This window comes from Thunnus thynnus, chromosome 15 (genome assembly GCF_963924715.1).
Source record: "Thunnus thynnus chromosome 15, fThuThy2.1, whole genome shotgun sequence".
NCBI lineage: Eukaryota > Metazoa > Chordata > Actinopteri > Scombriformes > Scombridae > Thunnus > Thunnus thynnus.
Genome location: NC_089531.1, coordinates 5163829 through 5189465, shown reverse-complemented (window position 1 = coordinate 5189465; position 25637 = coordinate 5163829). Strand labels below are relative to the sequence as shown.

General features: G+C 40.5%; 1 protein-coding gene across 1 annotated transcript in view; it reads right to left on the bottom strand.

Moving 5' to 3' along the window:
• Positions 1-25637, bottom strand: part of grin2da (glutamate receptor, ionotropic, N-methyl D-aspartate 2D, a) — a 171537-nt gene that overhangs the window by 120791 nt on the left and 25109 nt on the right. The window contains exon 6 of the mRNA XM_067611993.1: positions 17142-17282. Within this exon, the coding sequence (XP_067468094.1) occupies positions 17142-17282 (141 nt within the window). The remainder of the gene's footprint in view (positions 1-17141; positions 17283-25637) is intronic.

The following is a 25637-nucleotide window of genomic DNA, read 5'->3' as shown; positions in this document are numbered from 1 at the left end:
AGTGGAGTTTACAAAAAAAACAATTTTGGAGGTTGTGGGTTGGGGCGTAGCTGTCTGACACAGTTAGCAGTCCCGAAGGCAAATCTTTCTTTTTAGGCTCCTTTTACTTCCCATTATTGGCATTCTTATGAAATCCTTTCAAATAAAATAGTCTTTCTCTCTTTTATTGATATTGTCTTTAGTCTACCATTGTGTTATATCCCACCCCAACATAACAGGAATTGCATGCATCACATTACTAATAAAGAAATACTTTAATTCGTAGCTCACACCATGTTTGTGCATTAAGTTTTGTCATTCAGCAAACTGCAGTGATCAGTGGTTGAGATCAACAAAGCTAAATGGGAAAAGTTCTGCTCATAGTGATGAACCCAAGAAGAATGAACCCCCCCAACTCAGCGGTTCCCCTCAGCTCCATGGAGCCATGTTTAAGCTAACATTGTTTTGGTTTTACAGCCCACAACTACTGTTTGACTGCAATGTCTTACAGTGATAAACCCACTGTACAGTGTACTCAGATACTCAGGCCAATCTGGTTGTCCAAACAACTCTCCAACAACACCAAGCTACGGATCTTCACTACCAATGTGAAGACTGTCCTGCTCTATTGCTCCGAAATGTGGAAGACTACCGAGGGCCTCACAAGCAAGATCCAAGTGTTTGTTAACATCCTCAAGCTTTGGTGGCCCACCAAAACAACAAATGAGGGGCTGTGGAGGATAACAAATCAGGAAAGCATAGCTACCACCATCAAAAGGAGAAAGTGGAACTGGATAGGGCATACCCTGAGGAAGGACTCAAACAACATCACTAGACAGGCCCTGGATTACAACCTGCAGGGGAAGAGGAAAGCCGGTAGGCCAAGAAACACCTGGAGACGTTCCACACTCCAAGACCTGAAGAACATCGGAGTGAGCTGGCAAGAAGCAAAGGCCCGGGCCCAGAAGAGAGTGAGATGGAGAGCTCTGGTGGACGCCCTACGCCCCTCAACGGGGTAAAGAGGATTAAGTCAAGTAAGTCACAGTGAACCACTACCTGCCCAGCACCAAATGGAAGACAGATGAAGCTGGTGAACATAGAGGAGCATTTAGCAGCTATAAAACCACCTCAGTAGACCAAAAAAAAAGAGCCAACCTCGACCAAAGAGTGTACTTTTAGTCAACTGTTACATTAAAGCGTTAAAGGTGAAAATGTCACCGTTTTCTATTGTCACATGTCTGTAGTCTGGTAGTCTGGTGTCATGGTGCTCATGCTAAACTACCCAAAAGTAAAACACTACAAGGAGTTGCTGAGACACAATGCACATTTTTCATAAGCTGGATATATTGTCAGTCGAGTCACTGTTTGTCAGCCTCAGAAAGTAAGAAAACTGAAATATATTCAGATGGAAATACACCAAAAAATTCTTCTCAGTAATATTTGTGAGATCATCTAACCCTGAAACTACACCAGAGACACAATAGAGGAAAACTATGACGACCCAGATCATGTCGACACACTCTTCAAACAGAGCAGAGGTCACGCCCTCAGTCCCTGTTCGGTTACTTTGTTTGAATGGTAATGAGCTCGATGTCACCTTAAACACAAACTGGGAACTTCATTGTTTGTGCAGAACTACTTCTGGGTCACCTGGCAGAGTGCGCTACATGAAGATGATCAATTGATAAGCTTCCACTGCATTTGAATTGTAGTATATGTTTGTGATACATCTGTATGTCTTTCTTTGAGTGTATGTGCCTGAATCAATTACGTCTGCATCTGCACTTGCTTATAGATGCATTTGCATGCCTTCCTGACTGTGTGAACATACATCTTTGACTTTCCCTGTCTCTTTCAATCATCCCACCTCTCTTGCTCGCTCCTCTCGTTCCCCCTATCCCACCTTCCCTCCCTCCTTCCTTCCTCCCTTCCTTTCTTTTCCTTTCTTCCTGCCTGCCATCACGCATTATGTGTCTGAATCCAATTATCCAATTTACATGCAAAACGATGCATCAGATGCCTTTGTGACCGTGGTAGCCGGAGGAGCCGAGATGGGAGACAAAGATGGGCAGGACGAGAGCAAAGCTGATAGGTAGATGGATGGAAGGGACGCTAGATAGAGTGAAAGGGGAGGAGGGGTTGATTTAATAAGCGAGAAGGGAGGAATGAAAAATGAGAGAGATGAAGAAGTGGAGGGGAAAGCAGGAAAGGGAAGGGGGGGGGGCTGATTTGTATATGAATGGGAGAGAAGGAGGGAGGGAGAAATTGATGGAGAACGACTGACTGGATGATTGAATAACAGACTGAAAGACAAATAACCGGTAAACTGACTGAGCAAATGGATGATTGAATGAATGAATCAATCAATTAAAGACAAATTATTTCTGGTTTCATAAAATCTTGGGTCTTATTTTTGTAGCTTTGGAGAGATTGTTTCATTTTGTCGAGGATCAGTCTGACAATCAGGCAGAACAGTGAAACTTATTTGGAAAAGACCATTAAGGTAAATAGTAAATTTATGATCCTAACTGTCAGTTGGTAACATCCTAGTTTACATAACGACATCATGGTTGAAACTTGAACTACCGTAGTTTCCATATTTACTGTGCAATGAGAAACTTTCCTGGTGTGCTTACGTTCGGTTTTACTTTTAAATAAAGTGTATAAAATAATTTCTTCTCTCCAACCTGTCTGATCATCACCATGTTACCAGATCTCAGCAAATAACTTGGTGAGTAGTTTAATGTAAGTTATAGAAATGATGGCCAAAGCTGCAAAATTAAGACCTCCAGTAAGTTTTAAGACTTTGTTGTTCCCCCTTTAAGGATAGTTTGGTATTTTTTGAAATCTTATAACATTACTCACATGCTCATACTGTATGTTGAAAGCACGCTGCTGTTCTGAGCTTCCCTTTGCAGAGTTGTCTTTTCTGCTCTTTCTCTATACAATATGTGTTTTTTATGGACTAATGTCATTCCCTTTCTCTCTCTCTCTCTCTCTCTTTTTGGTTGTGCCGGCCACAGATCAGCCCTATAACCCCGAATGTCTGTCCGTCACTGACTGACTCACTGACTGAGTGTTGGAGTTTCCCCATTGGCTGCTGCTCTTTCAAAATGATTCAGCGTAAACAGTTTTCTATGACGTCATCAGGAAGGGCGTTTACAGCACTTCCACAGTCATGTCTGCAGACAATCAGCCTCTCAGTGGGACTGAGTGCAGCAGCTCCGAGCGTAGCAGCTCTGAGCGTAGCCCAGCAAATAAGTTTTAAATACACACATTTACTGACCGAGGTATCTCACACGGAGGCTCCGACACTGAAAGCAACCCTGCCTGCAGAAGGTCTGTGGACACAGTCGCATTTCATGTTTCCACTGGTAAACAAGGTGCTGTAGGACTGTCAATATGTCATTTTATTAAGTTTTATTTTTTTTCAGGCAAGAAAGTAACCATTTAGATTCCCAATATGTGGTCAGTTTATCCAAATAATACCTGTTTGTGTCGTGTGAAATTTACGTGAGAACTGAGGATCTGTGCACAGTCGCCAGTGTAACTTCCTGTCATTTTCCTCATGTTACATGCGTAAAGCGTCTTTTCAAAATGAAGCACTTTTGCCTTTATGGTAAATATAACAAATACAGTCTTGTTCTCTTTCTTCCTGCCTGCACCAACTCAATTCAAGTGTCTTTCATCTGTGTACATCATATTTCTGTCAGTCTTCCTCCAAGCACTTTGAATTACCTCGTTGTTGAAATGTCCAATACAAATACATTTGCCTTGCCCTTGCCTCCAAGAGTCATTCATTTAATTCATTCATCATTTCATTAAAGGATATTTCAGATTTTCTCAAGTCTATTTTACAACAAAACACACATATGTACACTGAAAGAGTTCTTGGTTGTTGTAATAATTTCTCCTCTTCAAACTGGCTGTTAAGTGATGCTTTGTAGAGTAACTTCAGTGTAAGAGATGAGGAACAAACTTCACAGTACTCTTTCTGTACAAAATGCATTCCAGGCTTAGTACTTTTTGGATTAAATTCCCTCCTCGTCTTACTATCCCACGGAAACAGCAAGGAAACGAGGGAATCTATTTCCAAAAAGACCAGAATTTTGTTAGAAACACGCTTCATTTGGTTAACTCAGATTTCTGAAGCGTTGCATTAGCTTTGGCTGAACTTCAAAATGTATTAATGTAAGAAACAAGGATTCTGTCCCCGGTCTCTTACATCGGAGCCACACTAGAAAGGGATCAGCTCACGGCCAGTATGAAGAGGATGAATAATGAATGATGAGTACAGCATCCACCAATTCTTCCAATGTACCATTCTGAACCTATCCTTTAATAAACTGATAAATAAATAAGTAAACCCAACACTGGAGGCAGATAGCAGCACACAGACAAAGGAACTCTGCTCTGAGAGACACTGGAATTGAGTCGGTGAACAAAAATGAGCAGGCAGGAAGCGGAGAGGGGAAAAAAGGCAATGAGATTAGATTTATTGAACGATGGGAGAGCATTCTATTAAAAAAAAAAAAAAAAAAAGCACAGATTGTATAGAGAAAGAGCTGCAGAGGTAACTCTGCAAAATGAAGCCGAGAGCAGTGACCTGCTTTTATGTGAAAGTGTGTAACTCGCAGGCATCCGTGCTTATTATGCATGTTAATCTGTATTGTTTTCTCTCTGTCTATGTGTGCAGCAGGGCCATGAATTAAAGGTGGTTCACTCTGAGCGAAAAATGCCCTTGAAAGTTTATAAAAAAAGGCCCTAAAACCAAAATAATTGCAATTAAAAAAAAAAAAAGCTGGAGAGAAAATGGTATTTTTTTTATAATTTTGAACTACTTTGTGCATGTTTATGTGGTCTGTTTGAGAGAATTACTACTTACAGGGAGAATGAGTGCCGCGGGAAGATGGAGAGGCATGTATTTTAGAGGCTCGTCACATAATTGGTCAGAGCAGATGAGGGGAAAAAAAACGCATTAGAGTGGCCATTACCCCCGGTAGAACCATTAACACAGCCTTGGCGTAATTACGCAGTAAAGTCGACCCTCCTTTTTAAAACCCCCCAAGCACATATTACCAAACTCATTCTCAGCCTGCCCTCCCATTGGCTCTTACCGTCTCAATAAATTATCCTGATTGTTGAGGACACGAGTCATGTAACTTTAACTCCACTCCCGAGGATGCATCTCATGTATGTTTAAGGCGGGAGAGGCGCAACATGATGGGTCAGCGCTGTCAGCCAGAGAGAGACAGAGGGAGAGACAGATGTACGTCACGGCTTGCAGCAAAGTCTGTCTACTCCCGATCCAAAATATCAACTGTAAGTTTCTGTGTCAGCTCCTCAGAATCAGATATTTTGCATCAACAGTCAACGAGAGGCAACAGCAGAGAGAGAGAGAGAGAGAGAGAGAGAGAGGCAGTGAGAGCCTCAGGAGATCAGAAAGCTCTGCAGCCTCAACGTGTAGGAATGAGTTAAGGGCTGAAACACTGGACACTCTATTACTGTTACTCTCTGGCTGTTACAGCAGTGCTGTTTAAGCTTTCTCACACTTCATGTACTAAATGCAACATGCTCTGCTGTCATAAGGCATTCTGGGAAATGTGGGAAACAGCTAAGTAGCCTATAGGCTAAAACTGGACATGCAGAACAAAAATGACGGTAGGCATTTCAAAAAAAGTGTAGTTTACTTTTTTGGCTTAATTTTTTGGTCAGTTTCACTTTCAGCTGTACAGATCCACTCAGTTCCCTCCGACACCACAACCCTGTCTTCTAGAAATTACATTTATATACAACTAAACTGTTTTCCCAATTACGTTGCATTGGCAAACATAATCGCTGCCTGGATTATGTTGGCAGGCAACGTTTTTCAAATGAATTAAGTGCTACATTTATATATCGAATGAAGTTGGAGCAAGGACATTGGGGTGGATGGGGGGCATACAAGACGCAGGACTCTGACAACAGAGACAGATATAGCGAACACCTACTCATGAGCTGTCAGGCAATCAGTCCCACAGTCTGTATATATTTAGCCAAAGCCGAGGCACATCCCACCATCAGACATGGACCTTACACAATCCATAATCCTCCCCTGTTGAGAGAAACCATCTCTCAGCAGGGGAGCAGGTCTACGATACCACTCATCACCCACCTACACCGCTGTCCCTTCATCCCTTCCCAGAAGACTTAACAACCATTTACACTTGGCCTCAGGCGACTCCAATCACTCTTAATGACTGTCGGTACAACAGCCAGGAGCACTAACAAACCGAGTGGTATCAACGACCTTGATAATGACCCCGCAGAGGTTAAATACCTGGAACTCCAGTTCCACCAGTCAGTTAGATGAAAACAGCCTCTCGGATGAAAGGCGAAATGTCAAGTATCTTAAACTGAGTCCAGTTGCCTTCAGTTCAGTCGTCCTTGGATACATTATATTGAAAGGAAACATAATTCAGACAGCATCACGCTTCTAGCAAAACACATATTTGCTGTTGAAATTAGTCGAATATATAAAGAAAATTCCTAGGAGACACCTTATCTACAGGTTGTGTAGTGAAAGCATCAGTGTCTACACAGGATGCATTGAGGTACAGTACTGCTGTGTTGGTCATGTTTCGGTAGAGCTCAGAGCCTAAAACACAATCTGCTACCTGCGTAAAAACAAATGAAATAGACTTGAGATGCAGCCTGGAACCTGAGCCCAGTAAGGCCCAGTTTATATTCTCTATAAATCTGTCTGAGTGTAAGTCATGTTGTACCGCCACACATCAATACGTCTGATACCTGAATGGATCTGAAGCAGACACGCTAGCGGCTACGATCACATAGAGCATCATGATCTGTTCTTGTCTTTAGGTGAAACAGATAGTGTGAACTGTGTTTTTAGGACATATATTTTCACTCTTTCTGGTCATAACTGCTCATTAAATGTTGAAGCATCAGGTGCTGCCAGTGTTGGTTTCTCTCTATTCAGGTCCGTTCAGGTCGACTGCGTTCTGGATCAGGTGCAATTATCCTCTGGTCTATTTTTGAACGTTTTTGACTGTCCTCAGGTGACTCTCGGATTAGGTCCCACTTTTTGAAAATTGCATTACGCACATCGATTTTGGGTAGATTTTCCTTTTTCTGACATCTACTTTACACATAATAATAATAATAATAATAATAATAATAATAATAATAACAATAATAATCATACATACATACTGCTGTCCCAAATAGTACATTATACATGCATGTATTGAAAGAAAGAAAGAAAGAAAGACAGATAGAAAGATCCGAGTGGATGCCGGGAGAAATAGCAAGATTAAAAGTGGAAGAGAAAACACAACTGCGAAGAAAACAAGAGGAGAGAAAGAGGAAAGGTGTCTCACCCGATGAGGAAAACAAAGAGTGAATGTATGTATAAGCCAGAACAGAGTGATAGAGAGACACAGAGAGAGACAGAGAGAGAGAGAGCGAACACAAGCTAATACCAGGCCAGGAAACGCGACAGATGGGAGGATGACAAGCAGACATGTTGATGAGCAACGAGGGAAGGTGCGAATGAAAGAAAGAAAGAAAGAAAGAAGGAGGGAACGACAGACGAGTGCTCTAACCAAATGCAATGTCCTGACACCTTTGCAGCATAATGATAAGTGTTAAAAAAAACATACAGGATGGATGGAAGAAACTAAAATTGAGCAAAATAATTCCAACTGTGTTAAATGCAATCACATTTAATTAATGATCGATTTATTTAAATGTAATCTAAAGTCTCCAGCTTCCTAAATAAACTGAGTAACTGTGAGAGAACATTGGCAAAGCTACAACATGTTTATCATCTATATTAGAGTTAAATAAAGAACATTTAACTTGTAATAAATGAGATAGCAGCAGCTGTGAGCTTAAAGTTTCAGCGAGCTCAGAGATAGAAGTACGCCGGGTTTTTCTGGTTATCCTGACTGAAGTTGGCTACCGAAGATCACGGTGGTGTGGTTATTTAAAAAAAAAAAAAAAAAAAAGCGAGACAGAGAGAACAGGCGGTGTGACACTCCTCCGCTCCAGATGAGCAGTCGGTCCCCCTGAGGGTTCGAGGTGACTGGCTCGGCTTCAGTCTGACTCTCCTCCTCCTCCTCCTCCTCCTCCTCTTCCTCCTCCTCCTCCAGTGCAGCGTCTCCCATTTTCTTCCAACTCTTTCCGCCTTATCTTCTCTCTTTCTCCGTCTTCTTTTCCCCCTCCTCGTCGTATCCCTCCTTTTTTTCTTTTTTCAACCCTCTTGGTATTTCTCTCCTCTTCCTTTGACATCTCCTGTTTTTTTTCGTCTCCTCCTCTTCTTCACCTCCCCCTTCGTGTCTCTCCTTCTCCTCTGTTCTGTCTCGTTGCGTTTTTACATTTACAGCTTTATCATCCGAGTGAGTAATTATATACAATATTATAATTAACATTTAACAGTAATAACAGACTCAATTCCAGCACTCTGGCGGTCCAGGCTCTCCTCACTTCCTTCTTTCTATCTGCTTTTCTTTCCCTTCATCTTCTGTACTACATTTTGTATCTTCTATCCAGAGAGAACTTTAAATCTGCAATTTTAAAAACAAGATTTCCTCCTCATGTCTTGGTATCAGACTGAACTACATCCTGGCTGTCCTATTCTGGTCCTCTTGTCTCGCTGTCCTCCTTCTGTCCGATCTTCCTCCTGACATCCTCTCTGTCAGTTGCACACTTGTGCGTTTTACTTATTCAGTTACAACGCACCACGGTGTCTCAGTTGTCTGAAGGCATTAAAATCCTCCTAAAATCTGTCTCTCCGTCCTGCCTCTGCATGTTTGATGAATGAAACGGTTCTAATCATTCAAATCTGAACGAGACCTTGATTCACCTGTTTAGCAGAGCAGACTGTCTTTGTGTTTGGCATTACTTTCCTTTGAAACTTGTATTATTGGACATTATCGTGGGCTACACATTCTTATGTTTGTCATTTGAAAAAGTTAACAATCAGCAAGGTCAAACCACTTCAATTAGAATTTGGATAAAAACAACATTAATCAATATAATATAATGGCTGCTATATTTCATCTTGATCCTTATTGGACGGTTCTGTACCTCAAGATTTACATCCGTCCGATATGTAGCGAGGCAGGAAGTAAAGTTTATGGATGTTAGGTTGGAGTAGTAGACGGGCCTGTAGCTCCATCAAATTAAACAACAAAATATGTGATTTTGGTAGTCGATGCGCTCCAGAATGACACATGCTCGCGTTCAACTGGCTGTACGCAAACCAGCACAAACTGGTAAATCGAGCTTATCAAAGCTGCTGTTCCAGTTCAGTGAGGAGAGTGATTAATACTCACTGATTTGGAATATCTTTTTCATATTTTTTTACCTGTTTTACATTCACATTTAGGTAACACAGATATAAATACACATCATTTAAATAAAATTCTGAATTTTAGCCTTGCCAAGCAGATAAACAACAAACAAACAAACTCTAATGTTATGAACAATACTGCTTCATATCATAGTTTGGAGAGGTTTGGCTTTTCAAAATTATTAAAATTATTAAAATTCCAACATTTTGTGGTTGTTAGTGCTTGTACTTATATGTTTATCATTACCTGTAAGAGATTATCTGTTTTAAAAATGAATATTTCTTGCAAAATTGAAGAGCATATTGTTGCCATATTGGAGATGTTTCAGAGGGATGTGGTCCACTGCTCACTAATTATTCTGTAAAACCTTAATAACACTTTTACATATCAAGCTGAAATTTGGTACATTTGTGGATAAGAAGTGTGCAAACCAGAAATGTAAAGTTAAAGATTTTTATAATCCATATTTTTGTAGTTTTACGGTAAAAAGAAAAAGAAAAATCATATACATTTTTAATTTTTAAAACAAATTGCACATTCAATGTTCTGTATTTCTATGGAGACTAATAAATGTGGTAATCTATGCGTATACATGTAATGGCACAAGTGCTTCCTTCAGATTAAGCCATTAACCATGGTTCTGTGATGTTTACATGAGAAGTTTATTAAGCGTTAAACAGATGGAGGTAAAATCAGGTGGTAATATGCTCAAAACTGCTGCTGCAGAAAGAGGTTAAACTACTGTTTACTTATAATAAACACATTTATAGTATTAGCGACGTTTCTTTCTGTTTCTTTTGTACCATGTCTCCTGTGAACTCCACCACGCCGTACAGCACTGAGGTTCATTATGCCGTCGTTATGAGCGCCGCTGTGTGTTTCGGTTGTGTTCATTTACTTCATTGTACTGGCTCACATTTTGCTCTGCTGCTACACTGTTGTTTGTAATCTGATGGCTGAAAGCGGCGTAATGATTTCCAAGCAGACAGCCAAATAACCATCAGCATCATCGTTATCTCTGCCTCTACGTCCTGTCATCTCCATCTTCCATTTACTCTTTCTCTCTCCTCCCTCATCCCTCCATCCTCTCAACGCTCCTCCAGCTCTGCTTGCCAATCCTCCATCTCACACATTTCCTGTCTTTCCAGCCCATAATACACGTTTCCTCCTTTTTCTTCTGTCTGTACATCCTGATATTTGTGTTGCCAAAGTCTGTGTACGTGAGCAGCTGGTTGTTCAGCTTTTGAGTGAATTCGGTCACGCAGCTATGCTGATGTTGTATATCGTTTTTTGTTAAACACACATCTGTCTGAGCTGTCAGAACATGCTGAGAGCAGAAAGACTGACTAATGGAGATCTTTAGGAAGGAAAACAGCCCTAAAATGCGTATTGTTTCATCTGACTTGTCTTATGGTTTTGGCTGTTTTCAAATATCTTTCATTCTCTGAAAAAAAAAATACTTGATGTCTGTGTGAAGTTACTGCTCTCCCTCTGAGTGTGAATGATTTATGCGCTGCAGCGTGCATACACAGCGTAGAGAAGAACGTCATCTCGTGTTCCAATCTTAATATTTCTAAAGCATAAAGTCCATAAATCTGTAAGATAATTAATGATATCGAGGTTGTTTTAATGTCTTTTAATGATGAATTATTCAGGGGAGATTTGCTGAGCGTGCATTCACTCTGCTTCCCACTCATTCCAGTAGTATCCATTCAAACAGAGGAGTTCTGTTGGCAAGTGTGCAGCTTCATTAATCAACACTTTTTTCAGGTTTACTTCAGCAGAAAACAGAACAACGTCATGGATTTATAATCTCACATTCAAACCTTGGTTTTTAAAAAAACAAAGAGAAGAGCATGGGAGCTTCACGACAGTGACGTGAATGATGGAGGGAGTTTTAGTCTGATGATAACAAGCTTGTTGTGACATTAGATTTCTTTTTCTCAAATGTTTAAAATCACGATTTGGAACAAAACTCAAAGCCAACATTAGTTTAAAGGAAAACACCGCTGAAAGTCTCTTGAGTATCAAACTATTACCGCCTGTAGGCTTAAAAGGTGGTTTTAAAATGTTTGTATCTTGCTTCTTCACAGCAGAACAACTGTAGTCAGCCTGGATTAAACTCACAACAACAGCAAAATGCTTAAACCTCTCATGTTCAGTAAATTCCAATCAATCAATTCAATTGTTCCTTTGCCAATTAATGAATAAACACACGTCCAGCAGAGCTTCACACCTCAAACTATCTGTAGACACGTTCAAGCCGGATGTAGAGATGATGATGTAAATGCATCCGTCTTTTCAAGCTGCGTACGTCATAACTACGCAGTCTATGGAAGCAGCCACTTATCAGTGTGTTGCCCCTGTGATATTGGTCATTGTGTCCCTGTCACATTAAAGCAACACATGCTGAGTGATTTCAACACATGCGGTCATACAGACGGTGTAACCACATGGTGTAAGATTGATCTAATCCCCCAACAGTGCAACCACTGAATGAACTGTAAAAGGCTGCTACGAATACAGATGACGGCGTGCAATTATTTAATCCATCCATGCAAATTATCCGTGTGTTTGTGTAAATTGATGGATAATTGGTTGCTATTTGGGTAAACTGTTTCTTCTGGCATTTTTGGAAGCTAGCGAACAAGCTCAGGTGCATAACCGCAACTCTCCGGACTGGAGTAGAGCCAATCTGTTGCATTTAACTGGGGAAATGCAAGATGGATGTAATCGGATTTATGATGTGAGCAGCTCACGGCCCAAAGCGTAGCACCCCCTTTTTGATTCTGTCATGGCTCGGGCATGTATGACCGCTAATGGAACCGGCATGCTGGCATTTATTGAAGATTTCACTGTTGACAGAAGCAACAGGATGAATGCAGAGATATACAGGAGTATTTCACATTCAGCCAAATGCATCAAAACTCAGACTAAAGGCCGAGAGAGAGAGAATCCACATCAAGCAAGAGCTGAAGGTAGCAGCAGTGAAGGCCGGGGAAAGCATCACCAGGGAAGATACAAAGCATCTGCTGATGTCTTTGGGTCCAAGAATCCAGGCAGTTATTGACTGCTAACGATTTTCCACAAAACATTAAATATGATGATTTTGTTTGGGCGCTGTATTAAAAGGGCTTTATCGCCCACACAGTTCTTTCAATATTGACATAATTAAATCTGAAACGTGGCACTTTAATGTAGTATCCATTCAAATTGAGCACAGAGCCTGAATAATGAAAAATCAGTAACTGTCCAAATAGTAAAATTATAATAGAAGTGTTTGACTAAGTCTAAATAGAGGTGTATTAAATCCCATCCGGGCTTTATCCGAATATGTGACACCTAAAATGTTCGGTGTAAATGAGGCCTCTGATACTCAAAAAGATATATTTTCAGTGGAGTACCTACTTAAATTCAGAAGCTCTCAGTGTCCCCAAAATAAATCTATTTACACGTGAAAGGCCAGGCAGTATAGTTAAGAACACCATCAGGCTGAGTTTTGTTTCTATGTCAGCGGCAACTTCAGTCAGAGCCATTTTTGGAAAGGTGTACATCTCCCTGGGGAGTAGAACCCCTTCACATGTTACAGGTGTCATTCATGCCGCTGTAGCGAGGACGATCACCGCCTCTCGATGAGACTCCCACGGGGGGCCCCGGCGCCTGTCAGCGTGACAGACAGCCCCGCCGCTGATTGAGAACGTTCAAAAGCCAGATTCTGAAGGGCATGAAATGTTTTGCTGAGTTTAAAATGAACCTCCTCACTTCATTAAAGAGCGCAGACAGGCCGCCTGCGTTAACCATCCATCTGCGGTCGGACTTGTTGTCTGTGCGCCGACGGTTTCTCAGATGCTGTCATCAATCTGTCATATCTGCACCAATCTGTTATTTTCTGGCATTAACTGTTGTAATTTAAGTTTTTTTTTCTTCCTTAATCTGCCTCAATTTATCTATTTCAGGATGAACTTTGCAACATTTCCCTGAACGTCTTTCAGTATACATTTAGGGGGAAGAGGTGTGAACATGTAGAAGAGGAAGTAATAACACCTGAAGTGGTTTTCTCAGTTAAACATAAAGTGAGATTCACATCTTTCAAGGTGTATTCAGACTGCATACAAAGTGGAAGGAAGGATGCAAAGTTCACCTGAAAAGATTCAAGTTCACGTCAAATGGAAGCGTTCGCGGTAAAGATGCATCTGTGCATTTGAGAGTCTGGAGAAAAACAACAACAACAAAAAAGAAATAACTGGAAGTATGTTTTGAGATTATTCTAAGTCTGAAAGACACACAAAAGCATCTGTCTGTGTGTGTTAGCTATTTATGGAAAATAAATACAGACTGCACTGCACACTCCAGCATTCAGTTTGTATCTAAATGCACCTTTACACAAACCAGAAAAGCCTTCCCCTCTGATATTTATTGGTTTTTCTGCAAAAACTCTGTTGTAGCTGCTGGAAATGTGTCAATAATCCTTTACATTGTTGTCTTTTTTTACAGCTATTCATATCAGTCCAAAAACTATACCAACAAACAACAAAATGAACCCAGAAGTGAAAGGTACACTGCTGACATCTGGCCAATGTCCTCACAGTTCTCAGGTCCATTAAGCTCTGAATGTTTCCATCTGGTGAAACATAAAACATATACGTGCTTTGCAGTGGTTGGCATCACTTGGGCTTGTTGGGTTTCAGCTGAACATTTGACAAACTCTTCTGGCTTCCTTTACTGTGTTTAACAATCAGATTTTATTCAGATACATTTTTCATTTGGTAGTTTTAAATTAATCTAAATCTACCAAACAAAGATTTGAATCTAGATTATGATGGTATACAGCTGTTAGGCTGTATTTACTATAGAGTGATTAGTCAATTAACTGATTAATCGGCAACTACTTTGATAATCAGCTCAGTTTCCCAAATGTGGTGATTTGATGCTTTTCTTTATCAAACATGATAGTGAACTGATTATCTTTGGGTTTGGGACTGTGGATCAAACAAAACAAGATATATGAAGACGTTATCTTTGATTTTGTGACATTTTACAGATAAACAATAAATTGATTAATAGAGATATATTGATAATGAAAATAATCGGTAGTTGCAGCCCTATTTTACTGTAAGGTGCCACTTTAGATTGTTTCTATATTATGATTCTTATTAACAGTTCTACTAATTTTACAATGATATGACCTTGTAACATATTCTGTGTATGAAGTCTTAACTCATGCCTATTTTGGCAAGGCAAAGCAATTAGGGTTTGTGGCTTAAATAAAGTAAAATAAGTGAAAGAGAGATTTCAGCTTCAGTTTTTCAAATTAAAACCCCAGATTATGTCCTGTACTGCTATTGTTGTCAAAACTAATTATTATGGGAAGGTTTGCTGGTAATTTTTTTTGTTTTTGTTGTTTTTTTTCTTTTTTTGTTCTTGCATCAGCACACCTCTTCAGTTTCAGCTCAGTTCATTGTGAGGTCTGAGAGCTAGCACAACTCCTATCTTCTCTGGATGGTTCATGAGCTTTTCTCAAAGGCATTTTTTCATTATCTGTTGAGGTCTGAGTCACTCATTTACTTGGGTTTTTTTCTGTAAATTGACTTAACAGAAACCCAGTGTACAAATCTATGTTCATGCATATATTCTGCATTTAACATGCATTTAAAACTGCAGACAATTCATCAGTAAATGTATTCATTCAGTACAACCTTATTAGTAAATGTGAACACAAATCTCCAGAGCCAGTCTACCAGCAGGTTACCACCCAGCTTCTGTAAACCTGACAGCCAGAAAGAGAGCAAAACCTGACTTCCCCAAACAGTTCCCAGAGGGGATTGTGCCAAAGAGCAGCAGCAGTCTATCAAGCATGTAGTTAAAAGTTGGACTGCTACTATTCTGCTCCTCTGCTTGCTTTTCCCTCAACATTTTTAAAGTTGCTCTGGTAAAGAAGGGCAAATTGTCTAAAATGTAAATGCAAAGGTGTGATGTTTTTGTAGTTACGTGGTTCTCACTGGTTTCTAACAATTAAATAGATATGCATTTATAGTTGAATGTTTCCTGTTCCACTGATTTCTCCCAGAACAGTCCAATCCACCTTTTAAGATATGCCATAACAAAAAATTAATCCTTTTTTAAACTAATTTTGGACACAAGTATATCCTTTTTGTCCCTCAATATCCCACAATCCATTGAATGCGTTCTGGTTGTTGTCAGCTAATGTAGCCTGGAAATATCACATGACAAAAATACTTTATATTCAGATACTTTGCATAACTTAACTTTTTCTTATTATAACTAAAATATTGATCTGTTTTATCCCTTTTTTTCCATTTTTATTGAACTTCAAGGGCATCACAAAACATTTAAAAACAACTTTCGACAGCAGCTGAAAGTCTTGTTTTTGCTCTCCAGTGGTTTAACTTCTCACCTTGCTGCAGTGATGTAGAAGCGTACTCCAGGGTGTGACAGTACACCATGACATCACTGTCGGGTGTGATTACAGGTGCAACAGAGCATGCAGTGATGCTGAACTATGAATCTTTCAACCAGAGACAGTGGACGCTACTTTTTATTATTATCTTATAAAGTTACTCTTAAATAATCCAATTTAGCTGTTGTGTGTTTTAAGATTTTAAAGACAGTCAGTCTGAGAGATAGATTTAAATCTTGTGTTTTGATTTTTGGTCTTCACCCTTTGGTTTACATCCAGATCATGGAGTGGGCTCATAATTGATACATAGTGCAAATACAGTAATGGAAGATATATGGATACATTTACATAGACACATACAGTATTTATCCATTAATCTGGTACATTATTTGCAGGTTGTCCATCATATGTTTAAGTAAGATGTCACAACTTGTACTCTATCATCAGTTTTGCCCAAATTCCCGTCTCATTTTTGGGCTACGCTGGTTGGCTATTTGACTTCCTGCCAATTTGCATTTGGACAAATTCCACCGAAACACACTATTAGTTTTCATTTCCGTGAGACTAATTTGCGGATGATGAGCAAGTTCAAGCTCACCTTCTGTCCTCTGAAAGACATACGAGGAAACATCCTTCAAAGGCAGCAGAACCTGATGTTTAGACTGAGCTTATATCCCAACATTTTGCAACCACTTTTGAAATCTATTATCCCTCATGTACTGAACATGATCACACCGCCATTTCTGTTTGTGCATTGGCAGTGCTAAAAACCTACACATTCATTCATTAAAAAAGTTGTGATGTATAAAGTTACAGCCCTGAAATAACTTTTGTTTTTTTTCAAACATGACTTTCATTGTGCGAGGACACAGACAAATCTATATATTCACTGACATAATAACAACTAGCACTGATAGTTTCCTACAGGATGTGCTCACACCACAATATCTGTCAATGTACTGGCAGCACAGAAAGTGACCCTGAAGTTGCAGAATCAGTAAGCGTTCAGTGTCAAGTTCTTTCAATATAAAAGTGCAAAAGAAAGTTAATATATAAAGCCGAAGCAAGACAAATACAACCTGTGCTGCAGCATTCACAAACACAGGACAGCAATCCAGGTTTCAATCAGTAGTCATCATGTAGCCGCCTGTGAAACGTAACAACTGAAGCAATACAGCAGTTTTGTTTTTTTTTTTTAGGCCAGGATGACTCAGCTATCCAGGTTTTGCTCTGAATGTAGAAGCTTCATTAAAGCTCCTGGCTACTATTTACTTTTCGGTGCTGTTCTGCTGTTTGCTCGCTCGCTCTGCTGTATGTCAGAAGCCGGTGTGAATGACATCAAAATTCAAAGTCACCCCCCCCGGTCCCCTCCTCTGAGTCCCGCTCACCTGATTCTATCTGGCACTCTGTGGGTCTGGTTACCGTCGCTCTGGCAGTTGCCGGCATACTGCGACCGGCTGGTGGCCCCCTGGTCTCTCCGCAGAGCCATCGCCCCGTGGGTGAGCACAGAGACGCCCTTGGCAATGCGCCTGCAGGATTAGGGAGAGAACAATGTGAGCTGCAGACACTGGGACATTTTCAAAGGTCTTTTCTGACATTGCTGAAGCCCAGGGAAATGGCTACAGGGGAGTAGAGAGACTGTCTGGGTGGAAGGCAGTTGTCACTGCTTGAGTAACTACATAGCCAATGACAATGAAAATGCAACAAAGCTCAAACCTAATAGCACTCAATTCATGAGGAAGAATGAATGAACTTGTCTCCTCCATGACGTAAAGCTGAAATGAGCAAAAAAAATTAAAGACACCCTATCTTAGCAGTTTAAATATGTGTGACTTCAACAAAATTAAAAGTAATTACATCTCCACTGTCTCAGACGCTGTTGAATTTCCCGATTTCTGTAAATGAGGTTCTGTTGTCGGATGTGTGCGTGTCTCTGAAAGACTGATGATTCACCGAAATCCAAAAATGTTTCTTCATCAGCTCAAAGCTTGACTCATCACTATTAGATCATTTATCTCTCTTCTTTGTTTTTGTATTAATTATCACAGACTACCAAGGAGCAGTGAATATGCTGTTTGATTTCTGGGTATTGAAGGGATACTCCAACATACTGGGAAATACATTTGTTTACACAAACTTCTAGTGGACATGCAAATTATGACTCGTCTGTTAGGAATACAGGCAAAAGTAGCCTCACCGTTAGGATCTCGGGAGGAAGTTCAACAAAGTATTTAACTTGGACATGTGAGGCTGCTGTTCACTACAGCCTCACATGTCCAAGTGAGGCTGTAGTGACTACAGTAACTGTGGCTGTTCAGAAAACAGTTCTATGTAACGGCTTGTTAAGGCACTGTTGTCCTGCAGGTAGATAACAGATAGGCTTCCTTTAAAAGACTAAATTTACACCTTCCAACAGTTCCAAAATTGAATTATTTACATGTTGCATCATATTAGCTTGCAGACTAGTTGCTAAGACATTCTAGAGCCGTCATTTTTGTTTAAAACTTAACAAAGAAACAAAGAACTGCTTTAAAAAGTGTAGAAACATTAAGGTTTACATGGATTTTATGGTTGTTTTTACATGCATTTGCAGTCTGTGTTTATATTCCCCAACAGCCTACGCACTGACTGTACAGAAGTTAGCTGTAGCCTGATAGCAACATACAGAACGGCTGTTATGTAGGGAGTGAGTCTTGTTTCTGTACATAATTGATAAATGAAGACAAAAAGTTGGAACATTTTCCATGTTCAACAGGAAACTGTTCACATCTACTCTCTTGTCTTTGCTTCTTGATTTTATATGTTATATATGTTATAAATATAATTATATCGTGGTCAGTGAGAGCAAAAATACTTAATGATTTCTTAACTTTTAGTGTCATTGTGTTTCATTTGTATTAGATCAGCTTAATATTTTACAGTAGTTAACAGTCAGGCAACTCACATGATACTGTGAACATGGATGATGAAATCTGATTTACACCTCGGATTAGTGAACATGTAAAACTAAGAGATCTGATATACAGTGAGATTTGAACTTCTACAAAACTGATTTACACCTAGTTTATTTGTAAATTTTCGATATTGTCAATTTTCTTAAGTATTTTTGGGGGGCATTTTATGCCTTTTATTGGTGAGTCAGTAGTGGAGAGATGACAGGAAATGCCTTAACCTCTCAGCTACCAGGGCACCCCCTGTAAATGTGTTTTTGTATCAAGCATTCCCCGATCCTATATAAATCTTAGCAGACTCATTTGCTATCTGTCACAGAATGATTTAAAAATAGAACAGACTTTTATCTGCAAGAAGCTTTCACACAGCAAAAACTAAAACAGCATAGCTTCTTGAAATGGCTGTAAAGTCAACCCTGATTTGTAACTCACAGCATTAAAACAACACCTAACCCTTCTCATATATTATTGTGTAAGATGCAAATATTTATCATGTAAAATACATACTTTCTGTGCTGATAAGGTAGGTAACCCCATCTAATGATCCAAAATTCATAAGGCATTTCAATGGAGACTTGCTTCCATAATTCATTGTATTACCATTTCAAACAAGCTGGCGGGGCAGGACGTGAAGTGAGTGAGAGTTCAACAGTTCAACAGAAAGTAGGTAAGTAAATAAAGTTTATTTAGTATAACACCTTTCACAAAGCAAAGTCACAAAGTGCTTCACTAGAGTAAAATACGACCATAAAAAGCAGTAAAGAAAGAAAGCAAACAATAAAATATAAGCAACAGGAAGACATTAAAAACACACAAAATTACAACACTAGACAGCACAAGGCGAGACAAAGGCCTGGTTGAATAAATGAGTCTTCAGCTGCTTTTTAAAGGCGTCAACAAAGACCGCAGATCGTACGACTATAGGAGGAGCGTTCCAGTGTCGGAGCCACAACTTCAAAGGCACAATCACCTTTTGTTTTTAGTCAAGAGACAACCAGTAAGCCCTGGTCAGAAGACCTAAGTGACCTACTGGTGATATAAGGATGGAGCAGGTCAGAGATGTACACAGATGCCTGAACATGCAGGGCTCCCTTAAAATGAATCCTAAACTTGATGGGAAGCCAATGTAAAGATGATAAGATGGGTGTGATGTGAGTCATCCTGCTGGACCCGGTCAACAGCCTTGCAGCAGCGTTCTGGACCATCTGTAAACAGCCCAGAGACGACTTGCTGAGGCAGGTGAAAAGGGAACTGCAGTAGTCTAGCCGGGATGATATGAAAGCTTGAAGAATCATCTCTAGCTGAGGTTGTGATACAACAGATCTGAGTTTTGCAATGGAAGAAACATGTATGGGTTAATGATTTGATATGTTAATCAGAGTACATAGCCTGAGATTTCTAAGATTGCAGCTGAAGAAAGAGACCCAATACACCAATACACTGAGCAAACTCGGAAGCTATGCTATGTGAATCAATGATAAGGACCTCAGTCTTATTTGCATTTAGTTGTAAAAAGTTGTTAGCCATCCAGTCAGTTTATGGTAGTCAGACAATTGTGCAAAACAGATCTCATCCAGCCAGTCTCATCAAGCTTAAAAGAGACATACAGCTGAATATCATCAGCGTAACAATGATAAGCGATACCTTTAAATTTTTTAATAATATGACTTAAGGGAAACATAGAGCAAATATTATAGGACTCGAGAGAGAACCCTGTGGGAGGAACAGAACCAGTCCAGGGCGCTCCCAGAGACATCCACCCACTGCCTAAGCCTTTCAATCAGGATGCTGTGATCTGCAGTATCAAAAGCTGCACTAAGATCCAGCTGTACCAAAACAGAGCATTCACCCACATCAGAAGACATCATTATGTCATTGGAGACTCTGGGAAGAGCTGTTTCAGTGGAATGCTTCTGACGGAAACCAGATTGGAATTTATCTAAAATGTTGTGTGCAGTCAAGACAGCAGCGAGCTGTTTTGCAACAACTTTCTCTAACTTAACTTTTGAGATAAAAGGCAGCTTAGATATAGGCCTGTAGTTTTTAGAAAATCATGGGTGAAGGTTATTTTTTTTTTATTTTCTATTTTTCAGAAGGGGCTGAACAACTGTATGTTTAAAATAGGCTGGGACACAACCAGATTGCAGGGAGCTATTTATAATAGAGACCAGGCATGGACCAATAGACCCAAGTACATTTTTAAGCATGGATGTTGGTAAAATATCTCCAGGACTTAAGAAAGGTTTCATACTGCCCGCCAGATAAATGAGGATCTTGCAGGGAAATAGGAGAGAAGCAGTCCAAAATCGATGGCTGAGTTGGATAAGCAGAAAAGGGAGTAGAGGAGGGGATGATGCTAGCCCTGACATCTTATCCACAAAGGAAGAGAGAAAGTTGCTGCAATCCTTATTTGAAAAAAACATGCTTATCAGGAGGTGCAGGAGTCACAGTGTTGTTGATGGTGTAAAATGGGACTTTAGGGTTGCGTTTCCTGGAAGATATTAGGCTGGCAAAGTAAGAAGTCCTCACATCTTTATCCATGTTATTAAACTCAGTTAAAAGGTCTTTGTAATGGAGGCAGTGCACATGGAGATTGGTGGATTTCCACAGTCATGCTACCCTCTGACATTAATGCTGGAAACAACAAATAGTGTGATTTAACCAGGGGGAGGAACTGACAGAGGGAACAAGTCTCATTTTGCTAGATCAAAAGCTGCAGAAAACTCCTCAGCTGAGAGACGATTCGAGATGTGAGAACAATTCACACGTTTACTGGGCAAAGAATCTAAATTAAAAGACAGAGTTTGAACAGAGCACATTCATGGTCAGCAACATGCAGCACCTCAGAGCAAACAGAATTCGTATTTAAACCAAGTGTAAAACCCAGGGCCTGGGTATGACCCCTAATGTGTGTGGGACCAGACACATGTTGAATTAAATTAAAAGACTCAGTGACATTAAAGGTATAGTGTGTAAGAACTGGCCAGAATTTGAGTTTAAAACATTTCCAAATTAACTAAAATTATCAACAGAATGACCTATATGTATTGTAGTGCAGAGATATCTACTGAAGCTAGCATGCTAACCAGCTAGCTCAGGCCCCTACTGTCTCATAATACCACTTTGTACCTCAGGGGCGATACTGAGTCACTGTAGCGTCCAGTCTGCCCTCAGTCCAACATCAGAGGAAGAAGAAGTAGCACCGGCAGTAATGGTGGAAGCCAGGCTGAATGCTGTTGACATTTTCACTATAGGACTGTTAATATTTTATTAAGTTTTAATATTTTTTCAGGCAAGAAAGTAACCATGTAGACTCCTAATATGTGGTCAGTTTATCTAAATAATGGCACTTTCTGATCTGTACAGCTCATTTGTAATTTACTGCTGGCTCTAATGTCTCCGTAGCATTTTGATATCTTGACAACGCCATAGCACAGATTCACTGTAAACAGTAAGCTTTGCACTATATTCAGTGAGTGATAATGGTGGTGAGGTGGCATTTGGGGGGGTGGAGGGGACGGGGGTGATATGCTGCCCCCTATTTGTTTGGACCAGGTGGACAATTATAAAAATAGCAGCAAAGCTACAAGAAGCATCATCTATGTGAATATTAAATTCACCAACCATAATAACTCTGTCCATAGAGGATAAAAAAAAAATCACTGAATTCATACATAAAAGAACTACTATAACCAGGGGGCTGGTAAATTAAAATACAATAAAACGGATTTGAACAACCAACTTTGTTCATCTGCAGTTCAAACGAGGAGAAAGCCCTAGTGCTCACAGTCTGACTTTGAAAGCACTTCCTGAAAACCACAGCGAGTCCTCCACCCCGACCGGAGGTCCTGGGTGTGCTAATAAAAGTATATAATCCAGCAGGCACAGTTCGATTAGGGGGGCATATTCCAAGCTCCTCTGCCAAGTCTCGGTCAGAAACAGAAAATCCGTATGAAAGACTTATTTGCAATGGAACGAGCATTTATCAGCGCCATCCTGAGGGGCACAGACCCACTGCTGGCAACAGCAGAAGTCCGAGTCAAGGGGTGCAGGTAACTAGGGTCTGATTCATTGCGAACAGCAGAATGTCTTACTGGGGGGGAGGCCCTCTGGTTAACAATGGTCTGAATAGGGAAATGAATCAGTGAAGGTGGAAATGCCAGGGGAGGGCGGTAGCGGGGGCTAGTGCTGGAAACAGTGGCCTGAGATGAAAACGGAGAAAAGAGGTAGGATCTGGGGGAGATGTGTGGAGTTTAAACAGTCAGTCATGGGGAGAGGACTGCACCACATGCTGTTTGTTAGCGGTTAGCACTCGTGAGCCCAGTTTGGGTGGACTCGATCAGTCCTGAAGAGGACGATCCCAAAACAGTAAAAAACTGTCAATAAAACCTATATTGTGACCTATTTGCAGGCGGACTGGAGGTGTGGAGGCTGAGGATTCTGCTGAAACGCCCGGCTCCATCGGCCAGTGAGGGAATAAGACTGGAGATATAAACAGACTTTCCGCAAATGCTTAAAATGTTAAAAAGATTGTTAAAATCCTTTTTGATTAATTCAGACTGCTGGCGAACTGCATCATTTGTCCCCACATGAACTACTACTGATTCATATGCTGCATGCATATATTTGAGCAAATTCTGTCCTCTTACTGAGAATTAATTCATAGTCATGGTGTCCTCCGGAGAGGAGGCAGGATGTTCACATCTTTACTAGGTCACTTCCAATGTTGTAATGTTGCTGGTAAAAGTTCTGGTCAAATGATTAATAAAATATTAAGTGGGCTTTTGATATCAATTCAAATAAATATTCTCTTCCATGTCATGATAGGTTGAATCAGTTAACAAGGTTCAATTCAATTTCACATGTGACTTGAAAGAGCTGTTAGCGGTGCGGCGGGGTGAAACTTAGCAAGTGCGGTGCCGTTTCTTTAATATGTTTAGAAAAACTACTGGTCCAAATCATAAGTATCATTTTTTTGTGTGTTTAGAGAGACTCTCTGGAGGTTCCATCAGCAGCAGCAGCAGTCATAAAACACTGCAGCAGAGAGCTACAGTACACACTTACGTTGTTATATACCACTGGAGGGGTGAAGGAGGATTACTGTGTCACATCCATTTGAAATATTTGTAGGACACAGCTGGTGTATTTGCATCCCTCAGTGTGCAATAATTGTTTCTGCACTGGTCAGCTCTTAATGGTGTATTCGGTCAATCCTCATCTAATCATGAAGTCTCGTGACCACAATGTTTTTACCAGATATTCACCTTCAAGTGGTCATGAACAGATGGGTCACAAATTAAAGTAAAAACCAACATAAAGTGTCTTAGTAAAGTGTTAGGCCACCACAAGCTTCCAGGACAGCTTCAACACTCTTTGACATCACTTCTACAAGCCTCTGGAGCTCGACTATAGGGATTTTTAGAGTGGTTTTTCTACTGTATGTTTTTGATGGTGGTGGTTAATCATTTCAAAATTTTTCATGAGGCCCTATATTCCAAAAAAGACATAGACATGGTGGAAAGCAGACAGCAGGCATGTATGCAGTTCTGCTAATACTACATTGGGGTGTTTGTACAGTTCGTGTGTTCACATATCTGCTGCGTATAGTCCACATAAACATATATTTTGGGCTGTCTACCATTGCGGACATGGGTAGAAGAAGAAATTTTAGTCATGCAAAACCTTGGAGACAAGCTGTAGGAGCTATAGGTGTTCAACTGGGTTGAGATCTCGTGACTCCATAGCATATGGTTTACATGTAGATATTCACCATATTCATACACATTCAGTGATGTTTCTCTACTTATTTACTCAGGTTTTTCCAACTTCAGCATGTACATAGCAGAGTTCCTGCATAAACTCCAACTCCAAAAAGACAAAAGTTTAAGTTGTTAAGCATGGTAGCACCACCCAGTTGATGCTCCTGCAGTTCCGATTCGTCCTGATCTGGACACCTCTCTGAGAATGGGGCCTGCTGACACTGCAGCTTCTTCACCACTGGTGGCTAGCAGTGTTCAAGTGGCTCCCCATTCCACTGTGAAGCTAAATCAATGGCCTTCATCTCAGGTAATGTCCTCCTCTTCCTGTTGTAAGATCTTGAAAGAGGCTGTAATCAGATGCTCTGGAAGTCTTCCTTACCCCGAGCCAGCAAGGAAATTCTCTCTCAAGTCTGATGTCGCTGTATCACCACAACACTCGCCTGCTCGGACACCCCATCCTCAATCGGCAACTACAACACACAGTGTGGAAACAGCTTGTGCACTCTTCTGCCATGAGAACCCACAGCCGTCATCTCCTTGTCCCCTCTTCTCTTCAACCACATTAATGGTTGGGTATTCCATAATCAGGAACATCCGTTTCTTCAGTGTAGCAACACACTGCTCCCCTGGAGCCACTGGAGTCACTCCCATCTTCTACCAAATGAGTAATAGTTCATGTGGGGACAAACAAGGCAGCTCATCAGCAGTCTGAACTGACCAAAAATGATTTTAATAACCTTTTTTAACTTTCTAAGTAGTTGCGGAAAGTCTGTTTTTATTTCCAGTCCTATTCCCACACTGGCCCGTGGAGCTGGGCATTCAGGCAGAATATTCAGCCTCCACACTTGGCTGTAATCCGCCTGCAGCGCTCACAATGTAGGTTTTATTGACAATTTTAATCTGTTTTCTCCCTCTTCAGGACTGACGGAGACCACCCCAATAGGCTGGGCGGCCGAATGCTATCAGCCAACTTGCAGCACGCCATACAGTACTCTCCACATGATTGACCGTTTCCATCTCCGTCTATGGTGGTACTTCAGAGTCCCCCCACCACCAGCCTCATCTGTCATTAATACAACCATAGCACATGTTTCCAATCATGACAATAATAACAATAATCCCCCCTCCCTCCTCTAAATCTGTTTCATGTCCTGAAGCTAAAGTAGTTAAACCA